Source organism: Carcharodon carcharias, chromosome 4 (genome assembly GCF_017639515.1).
Source record: "Carcharodon carcharias isolate sCarCar2 chromosome 4, sCarCar2.pri, whole genome shotgun sequence".
NCBI lineage: Eukaryota > Metazoa > Chordata > Chondrichthyes > Lamniformes > Lamnidae > Carcharodon > Carcharodon carcharias.
In genome coordinates this window covers 114,995,352-115,012,772 of record NC_054470.1, presented here as the reverse complement: position 1 = coordinate 115,012,772, position 17,421 = coordinate 114,995,352, and the positions used below count along the sequence as shown (strand labels likewise).

At 46.2% G+C, this 17,421-nt stretch overlaps 1 protein-coding gene across 1 annotated transcript in view; it reads left to right on the top strand.

The window, feature by feature from the left end:
* Positions 1-17,421, top strand: part of pgm5 (phosphoglucomutase 5) — a 159,943-nt gene extending 142,522 nt beyond the window's left edge. Inside the window, exon 11 of the mRNA XM_041186473.1 lies at positions 16,885-17,421. Coding sequence (XP_041042407.1) covers positions 16,885-16,974 — 90 coding nt within the window. The 3' untranslated portion in view covers positions 16,975-17,421. The remainder of the gene's footprint in view (positions 1-16,884) is intronic.

Genomic DNA, 17,421 nt, shown 5'->3' with positions numbered 1-17,421 from the left:
AGCACTGCCCACAGTATGATGTATAGAGTCACATGTTAATAGACTGAGCAAAGAGTCCAGAAAGAACACTCTGGAACTAGACTGCATGGAGTTAACAGCACCATGCATGACAGTAACCTGGGATCTGTAAATAGTTAAAGGTTAACAATAAACAGTTCATGTCTAAACATACAAGTCTCAAGACCTCATCATTGAGACATCTAAAGAACGCATATAACAACAGTAAGGAGGGAAAATCAGAGGCCTACCCAGTCTTCCTGAAGCCTGCTCAAGTACTTGCTGAGGCCAAAATCGTATCTCTTCCTCCTGTCTACCTAACAACAACTTGTATTTGTATGGCACCTTAATCCTAAGCTTTTTCACAGGAGCAATAATCAAACAAAATTTAGAGCAGGTGACCAAAAGCTTGGTCAAAGAGGTAGGTTTTAAGGAGTGTCTTAAAGGAGAGAGAGGTAGAGAGGCAGAGAGGTTTAGGGAGAGAAGTCCAGAGCTTTCGGCCCAGGAAGCAAAGGGTACGGTTGCCAAAGATTGAGCAATGGAAATCAAGGATATCGAGAATTCAGAATTGGAGGAGTGTACAGATCGCAGAAGGTGGAGATTACAGATAGGGAGCAGGAAGGAGGACAGGGAGGGATTTGAAAGCAAGGCATTTTGCATCTGAAGTGTTGCTGGATCAGGAGGCAGTGTAAATCAGTGAACATGTGGGTGATGGATGAACAGGATTTGGTGCAAGTTAGGATATGGGCATCGAGCTTTGGATGAGCTAAAATCCATGGAGCGTGCAAGGTGGGACACTAGCCAGGAGACAATCGAAACAGTCAAGACTGGAGGTATGGCTGAGTGAAATATAAACCTTTTTCAGAGTGGAAGAACAGTAGGATTTAGAGAAAAAGCTGAAAGACTATCAATGGACTTGTTTGATCATTGATTAATAGCACTGTGATGTACACATATACAAGCCCTCAAAGTTTAGCGAGACATAAGGATAGCGATCAAAATGAACATAGCTATAATACCAACTAACTGAGAGAATGTTTCATACAAGTCTATGGATAACTGAGCTTCCATTAATATTAATATCACCGTCATTACATTGCTTATGCAAGTGTAATTTTCCAGACACATTGGCAGTGTTGGTGAACTTTTGTTTTAAGAAGCATTAATAATAGTCTTCCTGCTCTTCAACATGTTAGTGCTGAGACTCAACAGTTAAGCATTTTTGGCAGTCTACATTCGAACAGACAAAACTACAAATTAGGAACAGGAGTGAGCCATTCGGCCCTTTGGATCCTGCTCCGCCATTTGATAGGATCACGGCTGAACTGAATGTGGCCACAACTCCACATTTCGTCTATCCCCTGTTGACTCCCTTGTTAATCAAGAATCTATCTAACTCTGTCTTAAACATATCCAATGACCCAACCTCCACTGCTCTCTGGTGAAGAGAATCACACAGACTAGTGACCCTCTAAGCCAAAAAAATTCTCCTCATCTCCGTCTTAATTGGAAGACCCCCTAATTTTAAACTGTGTTTGTGTGTCCCACATAGGGGAAACATCCTTTCAGCATCCACCCTGTCAAGTTCCCTTCAGGATCTTATATGTTTCAATAAGATCAGCTCTCATTCTTCTAAACTCCAATGGATAGAAGCCCAGCCTGTCCAACGTTCCTCGTAAGATAAGCCTTCCTGTAAGGACTCCATCCCATTCTCTCTGTTCCTTCGCCTCCGTTGTATCTGTTCTGATGATGCCACTTTCAAAAACAGTTCCTCTGACATGTATTCCTTCTTCCTTAACCGAGGTTTTCCACCCACGGTGGTTGATAGAGCCCTCAACCATATCCGGCCCATCTCCTGTGCATCCGCCCTCACACCTTCTTCTCCTTCCCAGAACCATGGTAGGGTCCCCCTTGTCCTCACTTATCAACCCACCAGCCTCCGCATTCAAAGGATCATCCTGTGCCATTTCCGCCAACTCCAGCATGATGCCACCACCATAAACATTTTCCCTTCGCCCCCCTTGGCGGCATTCCGCAGGGATTTTTCCCTCCGGGACACCCTGGTCCACTCCTCCATCACCCCCTACACCTCACGCCCTCCCACGGCACCTTCCCTTGCAAACACAGAAGGTGCAACACTTGCCCCTTTACTTGCCCCCTTCTCACCGTCCAAAGGCCTAAACACTCCTTTCAAGTGAAGCAGCATTTCACTTGCACTTCCCAATTTAGTCTACTGCATTCGCTGCTCCCAATGCGGTTTCCTCTACATTGGAACCAATGCAGACTGGGTGACCGCTTTGTGGAACACCTTCGGTCTGTCCGCAAGCATGACCCAGACCCCCTTGTCGCTTGAAATTTTAACACTCCACCCTGCTCTCATGCCCACATGTCTGTCCTTGGCCTGCTACATTGTTCCAGTGAAGCTTAACGCAAACTGGAGGAACAGCACCTCATCTTCTGACTAGGCACTTTACAGCCTTCTGGACTGAATATTGAGTTCAACAATTTTAGATCGTGAACTCTCTCTTCCATCCCCAACCCTTTCCGATCCCCCTTTTTCAAATAATTTATATATGTTTTTCTTTACCCACCTATTTCCATTATTTTTAAATGTATTTCCATCCATTGTTTCATCTCTACCTTTTAGCCTATTTCGATCCCTTCCCCCACACTCCACCCCCACTAGGGCTACCTGTACCTTGCTCGTCCTGCTTTCTATCCTTAATGTCACCATTAGCACATTCCTTAGATAATATCACCACCTTCAACACCTCTTTGTCCTTTTGTCTATGACATCTTTTGGCAATCTCCACCTATCACTGGCCCTCTATCCAGCTCTACTTGTCCCACCCCTCCTTAAACCAGTTTATATTTCACCTCTTTTCTATTTTTCCTTAGTTCTGATGAAGACTCATTTGGACTCGAAATGTTAACTGTGTTCCTCTCCGCAGATAGTCAGACCTGTTGAGTTTTTCCAGGTATTTTTGTTTATGTTTTGGATTTCCAGAATCCGCAGTTTTTTTGCTTTTAACATTCCATTTACCTTCTTTATCACTTGCTGTATCTACTTACTATCCTTTTGTTATTCAAATTGCTTTCCCCTGGCTGGGGGTCAAGAACCAGGGGACACAGTCTCAGAATAAGAGGTAGGCTGTTTAGGACTGAGATGAGGAGGAATTTCTTCACTCAGAGGGTGGTAAACCTTTTGTAATCCTCGAACCCAGTGGAAGCTCGGTCACTTAGTATATTGAAGATAGAGATCGATAGATTTCTAGATATTAAAGATGTCAGAGGATATTGGGATACCTGCATGAAAAAGGAGTTGAGGTAGATCAACCTTGATCTTATTGAAAGGTGGAGCAGGCTTGAGGGGCCAAATGGCCTACCTTGCTCTTATTTTCTATGTTCCTGTGTGCCAGGATACCCAGATCCCTCTGTACTGCAGAGTTCTGCAATCTGTCTTATTTAGATAATATGCTGCTTTTCTATTCATCCTACCAAAGTGGACAAACCTCACATTTTCCCATATTATATTCCATCTGCCAATTTTTTACCCATTCACTTAGCCTATCTATATTCCTTTGCAGACTCCTTATGTCCTCTTCATAATGTACTGTCCTATCTATCTTTGTGTCATCAGCAAATTTAACAACTATACATTCAACCCCTTCATCCAAGTCATTGATACAGATTATAAATAGTTGAGGTCCCAGCACTGATTCCTGTGGCACTCCACTAGTTACAGCTTGTCAACCTGAAAATGACCCATTTATCCCTATGCTGTGCTTCCTGTTGGCTAGCCAATCCTTTACTCATGTGAATAGACTACCCCTTACACCAGGAGCTCTTATTTTGTGTAGCAACCTTGGCTGTGGCACCTTATCAAATGCCTTTTGGAAATCCAAGTACACCACATCTACAGATTCCCCTTTATTCATCTTGCTTGTTACTTCCTCAGTCCAATCAGTCCCTAATCTTTAACTCATCGATTTCTTGTTAACCCATCTCTTATTAACTTGGGGCAGCAGTGGTTAACTGGACAAACGCAACAGTGGCACCCAATCTCAGATTTAATCTTTTTGTAGCTGACAGGAACATGTGAACAGAAGGAGGCCATTCAGCCTATCGAGTTGTTCCACCACTCAGATCATGGGTGATCTGTATCTTAGCTCCATCTACCCATTTCGGTTTTGGAACCTTTAATCCCCTTACCTGACAAAAATCTATCAATCTCAATTTTGAAATTTTCAATTGACCCCCAGTTGCAACAGCTTTATTTTGGGGGGAGGGGGCGAGAGTTCCAGACTTTGACTTCCTTTGTGTGAAGAAGTTCTTTTTGACATTACCCCTGAACAGCCTGGCTTTAATTTTAAGGTTATGCCGAGGTCTATTATTAACTGATCTCTCATTAACCAATCTTTTGTTAATTTGGTGTAGCAGTGAGACCTCAGCAATTGACCTTTGACTCCCTCTAGTGGAGGGAAGAAAGGTCATCCAAGGATGCTGCCTCAGATTACTCTTCAGTCAACCTGCTGGGAGCTGTACTTGGGAGTGGTGTACATGAACTTCCAAAAGGCATTTGATACAGTGCTGCACAACAGACTTGTGAGATAAGTTACAGCTCATGGAATAAAAGGGACAGTAGCAACATGGATACAAAATTGGCTGAGTAATAGGAAACTGAGTGACGGTTAATGGATATTTTTCGGGCTGGAGGAAGGTTTGTAGTGGAGTTCCCTGGGGTCAGTATTGGGACCCTTGCTTTCCCTGATATAGATTAATGATCGAGATCTTAGTGTGCATGGGACAATTTCAAAGTTTGCAGTTGATACAAAACTTAGAAGCATTGTAAACTGTGGGGAGGACAGTGTAGAACTTCAAAAGGACACAGGCAAGTGGGTTGAGTGGGCAGATAGGTGGCAGATGGAGTTCAATATGGAGAAGTGTGAAGTGATTCATTTTGGTAGGAAGAACATGGAGAGACAGTATAAACTAAGGGGTGCAATTCTAAAGGGTGTGCAGAAGCAGAGGGACCTGGGTATGTATGTGCATAGATCATTGAAGGTGACAGGACAGGTGGAGAGAGCATTTAATAAAGCATCCTGGGCTTTAGGAAGGATGTGAACACATTGAAGAGAGTGGAGAAGGGATTTACAAAAATGGTTCCAGGGATGCGAAACTTCAGTTATGAAGATAGATTGGAGAAGTTGGAACTGTTCTCATTGGAGAGGAGAAGGCTAAGAGGAGATTTGATAGAGGTGTTCAAAATCATGAGGGGGCTGGACAGAGTAGATAGGGAGAAGCTGTTCCCGCGCGTAAGAGGATTGAGAATGAGAGGGCACAGATTTAAAGTGATTTGCAAAAGAAGTAAATGTGACGTGAGAAAAAGCTTTTTTACACAGCAAGTGGTTCGGGTCTGGAATGCACTGCCTGGAAGTGTGGTGGAGACAGGTTCAATCGAGGCATTCAAGAGGGCATTTGATGATTATTTGAATAGAAACAATGTGCAGGGTTATGGGGAAAAAGCAGGAGAATGGCACTGAGTCATATTGTTCATTTGGCGAGCCAGTGCAGACACAATGGGCTGAATGGCCTCCTGTACCATTACAATCCTGTGATTCCATAGTCAAATAGCTAACATTCAACATATGGTCTAGTGCATCATGGAAAGCCACAGGGGTGAGATATCACACTCTGCCTAGTATCTGTGGAAGTTATCAAGAGAGAGGAAAGAACTAAAGGAATAACATGTGAAAAATACTTTCACAATGTTTTAGTTGCCTGTGTTTTTGGGTGAGGAAGGGGAATGATCTTCAGCTGCTCAGTGATTGTTGCACTTGTATTTGACCTGCCACCAGGAGGCGCGGTTGACTCACAATCCAAAATATTTCTAAACCTCTTTCCACAACTTCATAATTATTTTGTATGCAGCCAGCGGCAGATTAGACAAACATCACGGGGTCGAGTTCCTGCTTGTCCCCACTTGCTACATCAGCACCATCCAGATGGAATCAGCCAAGACAGAGTAAAAAATCAGGGAATTTTAAAGCATAAGTGAGTTACGTCCCTTAACCACTTACACCTTTTTTGTCATCTTGTAAACTGGGTCAGGATTCGATTCGCCTGGATTAGGCCACACTTACAGCAAGGAAAATCCTTCCCATTGGCTGATCGTCCAAGCGCTAGGCGGGGACCACAGATTCAGGGTTTTGGAGCAAGAGATGCAAGGGGGGGAATGTGAGGAGGAACATTTTTTTTCACACAGCGAGTGGTAATGACCTGGGACTCGCTGCCCACTCAGGAGCGGAGACGATGAATGATTTCAAAAAGCAAGTGGACGGGCGCTTGAAGGAAATAAACTTGCAGGACTACAGGGATCAAGCAGGGGAATGGGACTGACGGGATTACTCTGCAGAGAGCCAGCACGGCCTTGATAGGTTGAAAGGCCTCCTTCTGTGCCGTAGATGACTCTATAGCTCTATAACCTTTGACCAATATTGTGATATCCCACCGATTGTGCACTGTTGGTAAGGCTTTTCAAACTGCACTCTATTTCTTACATTATGCACAAGGAGCACATTTCAAAAGTCTTTATATCAAGAAATAGTTAATTGACTAAGAAGCTGACTACTGTACACTGATCAAACCATTATATGTTTCAATAGAGTTTTTCCTTAGTTATTTTCAGTGATTTTCAATTGGATTACGCAAAGGTAAAAGACTGAACACCTTGTTAAAAGTGCTTCTTTTTTATGAAAAAACACACTTTCAATTTATTAATCAAACTGAGCCAGGTTACCACTTTTTAAATATATCAAAGAATACTTTTGAATAGGATAGGAAAAGGTTACATTCTGTCATTGTTTCTTAGAAGATTTTGTTCTGTGATTATGCAGGTGGGTTTTAGCACAATTTCAAACACATTCTGGGCCTAATTCCTCAATTGGCCCCATAACGGAAACTCTAACATAATTTGTCATCCATATGAGGGCAGTACTAAAAGCAACTGCACAGCAGTGAAAACCTATTGCTGTCTGAGTGATTTTCAGCAGCAGAATGAGAGCTTACTGCCTTAATGTGTACTTGCATCATGATGAATGTGTATCTTGTGTGCTAAGTGATTTCAAAGCAGGAATAGATTTCTATACAATAATTCTAATAAAGATGCCGCTTGTAAGATTGACATCTCAAACTGTTTAGTTATTCTGACTGTATGTAATTGAAGCAAGGTTAAAACATTGTATAGAAAAGAGAGACTTGCATTTATATAGCACCTTTCATGAAATCAGAACCAGGGTGGCCAACTGTCAGGAGAAATGTAAAGGGACATTTCCGAGTGGCAAACCTGTGAGAGTGGGGTGGGGGTGGGGGGAGTGTGGACCTGTGAGAGTGGGATGCGGGTGGGGTTGGGGATGAGGGCGGGAGCAAACCTGTGAGAAAGGGGTGGGGGGAGTGTAAACCTGTGAGAGAGGGATGGGGGTGGGGGGAGCGTGGACCTGTGAGAGTGGGATGGGGGTGGCGGGAGTGTGGACCTGTGAGAGTGGGATGGGGGTGGCGGGAGTGTGGACCTGTGAGAGTGGGATGGGAGTGGGGGTGGGGATGAGGGCAGGAGCAAACCTGTGAGAAAGGGGTGGGGGGAGTGTAAACCTGTGAGAGAGGGGTGGGGGTGGGGGTGGGGGTGAGGATGAGGGCGGGGGTGAACCTGTGAGAAAGGGGTGGGGGGAGTGTGAACCTGTGAGAGCGGGGTGGGGGGAGTGTGGACCTATGAGAGTGGGGTGGGGGTGGGGGGAGTGTGGACCTGTGAGAGCGGGGTGGGGGTGGGGGGAGTGTGGACCTGTGAGAGCGGGGTGGGGGTGGGGGGAGTGTGGACCTGTGAGAGCGGGGTGTGGGTAGGGGTGGCGGTGGGGATGAGGGCGGGGGCAAACCTGTGTGAAAGGGGTGGGGTGGGGTGAATTTGTGAGAGCAGGGTGGGGGTGGGAGTGGGGTGAATCTGTGAGAGCGGGGTGGGGGTGGGGGGAGTGTGAACCTGTGAGAATAGGGTGGGAGTGGGGTGAACCTGTGAGAATAGGGTGGGGGTGGGGGAGTGTGAATCTGTGAGAGCGGGGTGGGGGTGGGGGGAGTGTGGACCTGTGAGAGCGGGGTACGGGTGGGGGTGGGGGTGGGGGTGGGGATGAGGGCAGGGGCGAACCTGTGAGAAAGGGGTGGGGGTGGGGTGAATCTGTGAGGGCGGAGGTGGGGGTGAGGGAGTGTGAACCTGTGAGAATAAGGTGGGGGTGGGGGTGGGGTGAAGCTGTGAGAATAGGGTGGGGGTGGGGGTGGGGTGAAACTGAGAATAGGGTGGGGGTGGGGGTGGGGTGAAACTGTGAGAATAGGGTGGGGGTGGGGGTGGGGTGAACCTGTGAGTATAGGGTGGGGGTGGGGGTAGGGTGAAGCTGTGAGTATAGGGTGGGGGTGGGGGTGGGGTGAACCTGTGAGTATAGGGTGGGGGTGGGGGTGGGGTGAACCTGTGAGTATAGGGTGGGGGTGGGGGTAGGGTGAAGCTGTGAGTATGGGGTGGGGGTGGGGGAGTGTGAACCTGTGAGAGTTGCTGAGCTTTAAGATCAGGCCTCCAGGAGGGGAGCACAGACGTGTGCTTCACACGCTCAAGGTTTAAAGGTCTGGATTACGGGACAAACTGCGTCTCGGAAACAAACAGCCTGAGACATAGACCAACTCCAACAAATCGGGGGCAGCCCTGTAAAATCCGGGACATTGGTCACCCTGCTCAGGGCATGCACTGTTGTTATGTAGGAAACATGGCAGCCATTTTGTCCACAGCAAGCTCCCACAAACTACATGGTAACAACCAAATAATCTGTTTTTTCGTGATGTTGGTTGAGGGATAAATATTGGCTAGAACACTGAGGCCTGGCCATCTTCCAAACAGCGCCATGGGATCTTTTACATCCACATTAGTGGGCAAGCAGGACTTTAGTTTATCATCTCACCTGAAAAACAGCACCACTAACAGTGCAGCAGTCCATCAGTACTGCGCCTCCAGTGTCAGCCTAGATTTTGTGCTCAAATCTCTGGATTGGGCCTTGAACCCACAACCTTCCAACTCATAGAGTGTGAGCCAGAGCTGACATCCTTATTATAAAAGCAAAAAACTGCGGATGCTGGAAATCCAAAACCAAAACAAAAATACCTGGAAAAACTCAGCAGGTCTGGCAGCATCTGCGGAGAGGAACACAGTTAACGTTTCGAGTTCGTATGACTCTTCAACAGAACTAAGTGAAAATAGAAGAGAGGTGAAATATAAACTGGCTTAAGGGAGGATGGGACAGTTAGAGCTGAATAGAGGGCCAGTGATAGGTGGAGATTGTCAAAAGATGTCATAGACAAAAGGACAAAGAGGTGCTGAAGATGTGATATTATCTAAGGAATGTAATAATAAGTGACAATAAGGGTAGAAAGCAGGATGAGCAAGGTACAGATAGCCCTGGTGGGGGTGGGGTGGGGGGGAAGGGATCGAAATAGGCCAAAAGGTAGAGATGAAACAATGGATGGAAATACATTTAAAAATAATGGAAATAGGTGGGAAAAGAAAAATCTATACAAATTATTGGAAAAAAGGGGGATCGGAAAGGGGGTGGGGATGGAGGAGAGAGTTCATGATCTAAAATTGCTGAACTCAATATTCAGTCTGGAAGGCTGTAAAGTGCCTAGTCGGAAAATGAGGTGCTATTCCTCCAGTTTGTGTTTGTGGACAGACCGAAGGTGTTCCGCAAAACGGTCTTTGGTCTATCCACAAGCATGACCCAGACCTCCCTGTTGCTTGCCATTTCAACACTCCACCCTGCTCTCATGCCCACATGTCCATCCTTGGCTTGCTGCATTGTTCCAGTGAAGCTCAACGCAACTGGAGGAACAGCACATCATCTTCCAACTAGGCACTTTACAGCCTTCCAGACTGAATATTAAGTTCAACAATTTTAGATCATGAACTCTCTCCTCCATCCCCAACCCCTTTCTGATCCCCCCTTTTTTCCAATAATTTATATAGATTTTTCTTTTCCCACCTATTTCCATTATTTTTAAATGTAATTCCATCCATTGTTTTATCTCTACCTTTTAGCCTATTTCGATCCCTTCCCCCACCCCACTCCCACTAGGGCTATCTGTACCTTGCTCGTCCTGCTTTCTACCCTTAATGTCACCTATTAGCACATTTCTTAGATAATATCACCACCTTCAACACCTCTTTGTCCTTTTGTCTGTGACATCTTTTGGCAATCTCCACCTATCACTGGCCCTCTATCCAGCTCTACTTGTCCCACCACCCCTTAAACCAGCTTATATTTCACCTCTTTTCTATTTTTCTTTAGTTCTGTTGAAGAGTCATACGGACTCGAAACGTTAACTGTGTTCCTCTCCGCAGATGCTGTCAGACCTGCTGAGTTTTTCCAGGTATTTTTGTTTTTGTTCTGACATAACTTATTATTCACAACTGTTGTTTCTGATAGGTGGCCTATCATCTTTCATTTCCATTAAATGAGAAACAGGATTGATTGTAAGCTTTACTCTGACTTGCGGGTTGTTAATTTTACACTTGTTTCCAGTGTTGTGCTTGCACCCCCGTTACCCTGTAGAGTCTGCAGCCTAGACAGTACCACCATGCAACCTGATGAGGGCAGTGTGGAGACAGGCTGCGATCCCAGTTCTATTGCTAATCCATTTTACAATTAAGTTTTGTACCATAATAATATAACAACATTTAAAAGTCCATCTCTAATGATTCAAAGTCATTAGTTTGAGCTATAGAAATTTGAACAGATCAACATTTTGAATCCAACTATGTGAATAACACAGCAAAATTGTCTATTATTAGATCATTTGAGTTAACACCTTTGAATTAGAGGTGACATTGCCAAATACATACACAATACACAAAAAGAATACTGGATGCTTATAGCTCATCAGCTCTGTTGCCTGTGTCCTAACTCATACCAAGCCCCATTTACACATCACCCTGTACTCGTTGACCTACACTGGCTCCCTGTCCAACAGCCCTTGAATTCAAACTTCTGATGCTTGTTTTCAAATCTGACCATGGCCCTCACCCTCTCCCTATCTCTGTAATCTCCCCCAGCCCCTACAACCCGCTGAGATCTCTGTATTCCTCCAGTTCCAGCTTCTTTTGGATCACCCATTTCCATCTCTACATTGTTGGTGGCCATGCCTTCAACTGCACAGAGCCTAAGCTCTGGAATTCCCTCCCTAAATCTCTCCACCTCTCCCTCTTACTTTAAGACACTTCTTAAAACCTGTCTCTTTGACAAAGCTTTTGGGCACCTGTCCCTAAAATCCCCTCAGATGTCTTGATGGCAAATTTTGTCCGAGATAACACTCCTGTGAAACACCTTGGGGCATTTTTTTAATTCATTCTCGGGATGTGGGCTTCGCTGACTTCACCAGCATTTATTGCCCATCCCTAGTTGCCCTTGAGAAGGTGGTGGTGAGCTGCCTTCTTGAACCGCTGCAGTCCATGTGGTGTAGGCACACCCACAGTGCTGTTAGGGAGAGAGTTCCAGGATTTCGACCGAGCGACGGTGAAGGAACGGCGATATATTTCCAAGTCAGGATGGTGAGTGACTTGGAGGGGATCTTCCAGGTGGTGGTGTTCCCATCTATCTGCTGCTCTTATCCTTCTAGATGGTAGCAGTCGTGGGTTTGGAAAGTGCTGCCAGAGGAGCCTTGGTGAATTCCTGCAGTGAATCTTGTAGATGGTATGCACTGCTGCTACTGTGTGTTGGTGGTGGAGGGAGTGAATGTTTGTGGATGTGGTGCCGATCCAGCTGGCTGCTTTGTCCTGGATGATGTCAAACTCCTTGAGTGTTGTGGGAGCTGCACTCATCCAGGCAAGTGAGGAGTATTCCATCACACTCCTGACTTATGCCTTGAAGATGGTGGACAGGTTTTGGGATGTCAGGAGCTGAGTTACTCGTCGCAGGATCCCCTGACCTGCTCTTGTAGCCACAGTAATTATATGGCTAGTCCAGTTCAGTTTCTGGTCAATGGTAACCCCCAGGATGTTGATAGTGGGGGATTCAGTGATGATAATGCCATTGAACATCAAGGGACAATGGTTGGATTCTTTCTCGTTGGAGATGGTCATTGCCTGACACTTGTGTGACATGAATGTTACTTGCCACTTGTCAGCCCAAGCCTGGATATTGTCCAGGTCTTGCTGCATTTGGACATGGACTGCTTCAGTATCTGAAGTGTCGCAAATGATGCTGAACATTGTGCAATCATCAGCGAACATCCTCACTTCTGACCTTATGATGGAAGGAAGGTCATTGATGGAGCAGCTGAAGATGGTTGGGCTGAGGACACTACCCTGAGGAACTCCTGCAGTGATGTACTGGAGCTGAGATGACTGACCTAAAACAACCACAACCATCTTCCTTTGTGCTAGGTATGACTCCAACCAGCGGAGAGTTTTTCCCCCAATTCCCATTGACTCCAGTTTTGCTAGGGCTCCTTGATGCCACACTTGGTCAAATACTGCCTTGATGTCAAGGGCAGTCACTCTTACCTCACCTCTGGAGTTCAGCTGTTTGTCCATGTTTGAACCAAGACTGTAATGAGATTAGGAGCTGAGTGGCACTGGCGGAACCCAAACTGGGCATCAGTGAGCAGGTTATTGCTAAACAAGTGCCGCTTGATAGCACTGTCGATGACCCCTTCCATTACTTTACTGATGATTGAGAGTAGACTGATGGGGCGGTAATTGGCTGGGTTGGATTTGTTCTGCTTTTTGTGTATAGGACATTCCTGGGCAATTTTCCACATAGCCGGGTAGATTCCAGTTTGGCTAGGAGCATGGCAAGTTCTGGAGCACATGTCTTCAGTACCATTGCCGGAATATTGTCAGGGCCCATAGCCTTTGCAGTATCCAGTGCCTTCAGCTGTTTCTTGATATCATGTGGAGTGAATCAAATTGGCTGAAGACTGGCATCTGTGATGCTGGAGACCTCTGGAGGAGGCCAAGATGGATCATCCACTCGGCACTTATGGCTGAAGATTATTGCGAATGCTTCAGCCTTATCTTTTGCACTGGTGTGCTGGGCTCCCCCATCATTGAGGATGGGGATATTTGTGGAACCTCCTCCTCCAGTGAGCTGTTTAATTGTCCACCACCATTCGCCACTGGGTGTGGCAGGACTGCAGAGCTTAGATCTGATCCGTTAGTTGTGGATCACTTAGCTCTGTCTACTTATGCTGGTCAGCACACTAGTAGTTCCTGTGTTATAGGTTCACACCTCACTTTTAGATATGCCTGGTGCTGCTCCTGGCATGCCCTCCTGCATTCTTCGTTGAACCAGTGTTGATCCCCTGGCTTGATGGTAACGGTAGAGTGGAGGATATACCAGGCCAGGAGGTTACAGAATGTATTCGAGTACAATTCTGCTGCTGGTGGCCCACAGCACCTCATGGATGCCAAGTCTTTAGTTGTTAGATCTGCTCAAAATCAATCCCATTTAGCACGGTGGTAGTGCCACACCACACGATGGAGGGTAACCTCGATGTAAAGGCTGGACTTCATCTCCACAACTGTGCGGTGGTCACTCTTACCGATACTGTCATGGACAGATGCATATGCAACAGGCAGGTTGGTGAGGATGAGGTCAAGTATGTTTTTCCCTCACCACCTGCCGCAGACCCAGTAGAGTGGCAATGTCATTTTGCATTCGGCCAGCAGTGGTGCTACTGAGCCACTCTTGGTGATGGACATTGAAGTCCCCCACCCAGAATACATTCTGCGCTCTTGCCACCCTCAGTGCTTCCTCCAAGTGGTGTTCAACATGGAGGAGCACTGATTCATCAGCTGAGGGATGGCAGTATGTGGTAATCAGCAGGAGGTTTCCTTGCCCATGTGAGACTTCGTGGGGTCCGGAGTCGATGCTGAGGACTCCCGGGGCAACTCCCTCCCGACTGCATACCACTGTGCCATCACCTCTGCTGGTTATGTCCTGTCCTACTGGCATGGGTGGCCAGGGATGGTGAAGGTGGTCAAAAACAAAAACAGAATTACCTGGAAAAACTCAGCATGTCTGGCAGCATCGGCGGAGAAGAAAAGAGTTGACGTTTCGAGCCCTCATGACCCTTCAACAGAACTAGGTGAATCCAAGGAAAGGGGTGAAATATAAGCTGGTTTAAGGTGTGTGTGTGGTGGGGGGGTTGGGTGGGGGGAGAGAAGTGGAGGGGGTGGTGTGGTTGTAGGGACAAGCAAGCTGTGATAGAAGCAGATCATCAAAAGGTGTCACAGACAAAAGAACAAAAGAACACAGAGGTGTTGAAGTTGGTGATATTATCTAAACGAATGTGCTAATTAAGAATGGATGGTAGGGCACTCAAGGTATAGCTCTAGTGGGAGTGGGGGAAGCATAAAAGATTTAAAAATATTTTAAAAATAATGGAAATAGGTGGGAAAAGAAAAATCTATATAATTTATTGGAAAAAACAAAAGGAAGGGGTAAGAAACAGAAAGGGGGTGGGGATGGAGGAGGGAGTTCAAGACCTAAAGTTGTTGAATTCAATATTCAGTCCGGAAGGCTGTAAAGTGCCTAGTCGGAAGATGAGGTGCTGTTCCTCCAGTTTGCGTTGGGCTTCACTGGAACAATGCAGCAAGCCAAGGACAGACATGTGGGCAAGAGAGCAGGGTGGAGTGTTAAAATGGCAAGCGACAGGGAGGTTTGGGTCATTCTTGTGGACAGACCGCAGATGTTCTGCAAAGCGGTCGCCCAGTTTACGTTTGGTCTCTTCAATGTTGAGGAGACCGCATTGGGAGCAACGAATACAGTAGACTAAGTTGGGGGAAATGCATGTGAAATGCTGCTTCACTTGAAAGGAGTGTTTGGGCCCTTGGACAGTGAGGAGAGAGGAAGTGAAGGGGCAGGTGTTGCATCTTTTGCGTGGGCATGGGGAGGTGCCATATGTGGGAGTTGAGGAGTAGGGGGTGATAGAGGGGTGGACCAGGGTTTCCCGGAGGGAACAATCCCTACGGAATGCCAACAGGGGGATTGAAGAGAAGATGTGTTTGGTGGTGGCATCATGCTGGAGTTGGCGGAAATGGCGGAGGATGATCCTTTGAATGCGGAGGCTGATGGGGTGATAAGTGAGGACAAGGGGGACCCTATCATGTTTCTGGGAGAGAGGAGAAGGCGTGAGGGCGGATGCGCGGGAGATGGGCCGGACACGGTTGAGAGCCCTGTCAACAACCGTGGGTGGAATACCTCGGTTAAGGAAGAAGGAGGACATGTCAGAGGAACAGTTTTTGAAGGTAGCATCATCAGAACAGATGCGACGGAGGCGAAGGAATTGAGAGAATGGGATGGAGTCCTTACAGGAAGCGGGGTGTGAGGAGCTGTAGTCGAGGTAGCTGTGGGAGTCGGTAGGCTTGTAATGGATATTGGTGGACAGCCTATCACCAGAGATTGAGACAGAGAGGTCAAGGAAGGGAAGCAGTTTTTTGTTTTTATCTGTGTTTAATTGACTGCCACTGCTCTTCAAGAAATGCCTACCTTGAAGAAGTTCTGTTCGTCTCTACGACAAGATTTCCGTATCTCTCTTTTGCCTTGCTCACCTTCATTGCTTTCCATTTCTCTCCTGGTGTTTGACAAGGTGTTTACTAAAACCCGCTTTCACAGCCATATCTCCTTTCTCAGTGACTGTCTCCGTCTCCGACTTACCCCACGTGGATTTTAACTGAAATTCCACCCCTCATGTTTTGAACACACCCAGGATTACAGGTACCTCCGGGACATAAAACATTTCTCAGACTGCTGTTCCCGTCACATTCTGAGATCCACACTCAGTGCCATGCGCCACCAGCTGAGTTTTTCCAGGTAATTCTGTTTTTGTTATGGTGATGGTGGTGTCTGGGACATTATCTGTCAGGTATGATTCCATGAGGATGCCTTGCTTGACTAGTCTGTGAGACAGCTCTCCCAATTTTGTAACTCGCTCCCAGATGTTAGTAAGGAGGACTTTGCAGGGTCAACAGGGCTGTGATTGCCATTGTCATTTCCAGTGCCTAGGTCAATGGCGGGTGGTATGTCCGGTTTCATTTTGCTAGGCCATTTCAGAGAGCACTTAAGAGTGGCTCTGGAGTCGCATGTAGGCAGACCCTAGGTAAGGGGTCAGAAGGGTCAAATTTCCCTTCTCCTAAAGGGCATTAGTGAACCAGGTGGGTTTTTACAACAATTGTTCCCCATTAGACTTTTTAATTCCAGATTTTTATTGAATTCCGCTGGATTCGAAGCTGGGTCCCCGGAGCATTACCCTGGGTCTCTGGATTACTGGTCCAGTGACAATAGTACTCCATCGCCTCCCCTTTTATATATAAATACAAATTGCTGTTGCAGCGTAGGCTAGTCTTGTACCCCCTTGAAGAATAAGATGTTTAAGTTGATTAATAGAATTGAATAGAGTAGACAGAGAGAGATTAGGGTGGAGGGAGTGGGGAAATCCAGAACAAGGGAATCTTAAAACTAGAGCCAGGCCGTTCAGAGGAGATGTCAGGAAGCACTTCTTCACGCAAAGGTGAGTGGAAATCTGGAACTCTCTCCTCCAAAAAGCTGTTGAGACTGGGGCAGGGTAAATTGAAAACTTCAAGACTGGGATTGATGGGTTTTTGTTAAGCAAGGGTTTACAGAATTATAGAACCAAGGCAGGTCAATGGAGTTAAGATACAGCCACAATCTAATCGAATGGCAGAACAAGATGGAGGGGCTGAATGGCATCCTTCTGTTCCTTGTGAATGAACAACCATCAGAAGGGGTGGAGGGGCACCTTCAGGAAGGATCCCAATCAGCAGTGGTTTCTGTTTCTCTTCCGCAGGTGGTGCTGGGCCCTTTGATCGCCATCGCGCTGAAGCTGTCTCAGATTCACGATCGGACAGGCAGGAGGGGACCCACAGTCATTACCTGAGAGCGTCGCACTGACAACTCCCTAGGGGCCAAGAGAGAGAGAGAAATTCTATTTTTTGTTTTGTTTTTCATACTGGCTGCTCACAGCTTCGTACCCAATCACTAACAAAGAAAAGGGAAGAGAGAAGTAATGTTTCGCGAAAGAATGAGGTCGTCCAGTTCTTTCTTTTTTGCTTTTGTGTTAACAATATTGATGTACTTGATGTTAACAACAATGATGTATTTTATAAAGAGCCACCTGTGTTAAGCTTGCATGAGATGTGTTGTTTGAGTTAGCATTTACTATATGAGACGGCCTGTGTGTTAATCTTAATGTTTTAGATTCAATGGTAAAGGCTGTCCACTGGCTGTGTACAATTGTGTTATTGTAAACTCATCATTTAATAAAACAAATTGTCAACTTCCCCTCCCCACCCCACAAATATTATTAAACTATATTGCTAACAAA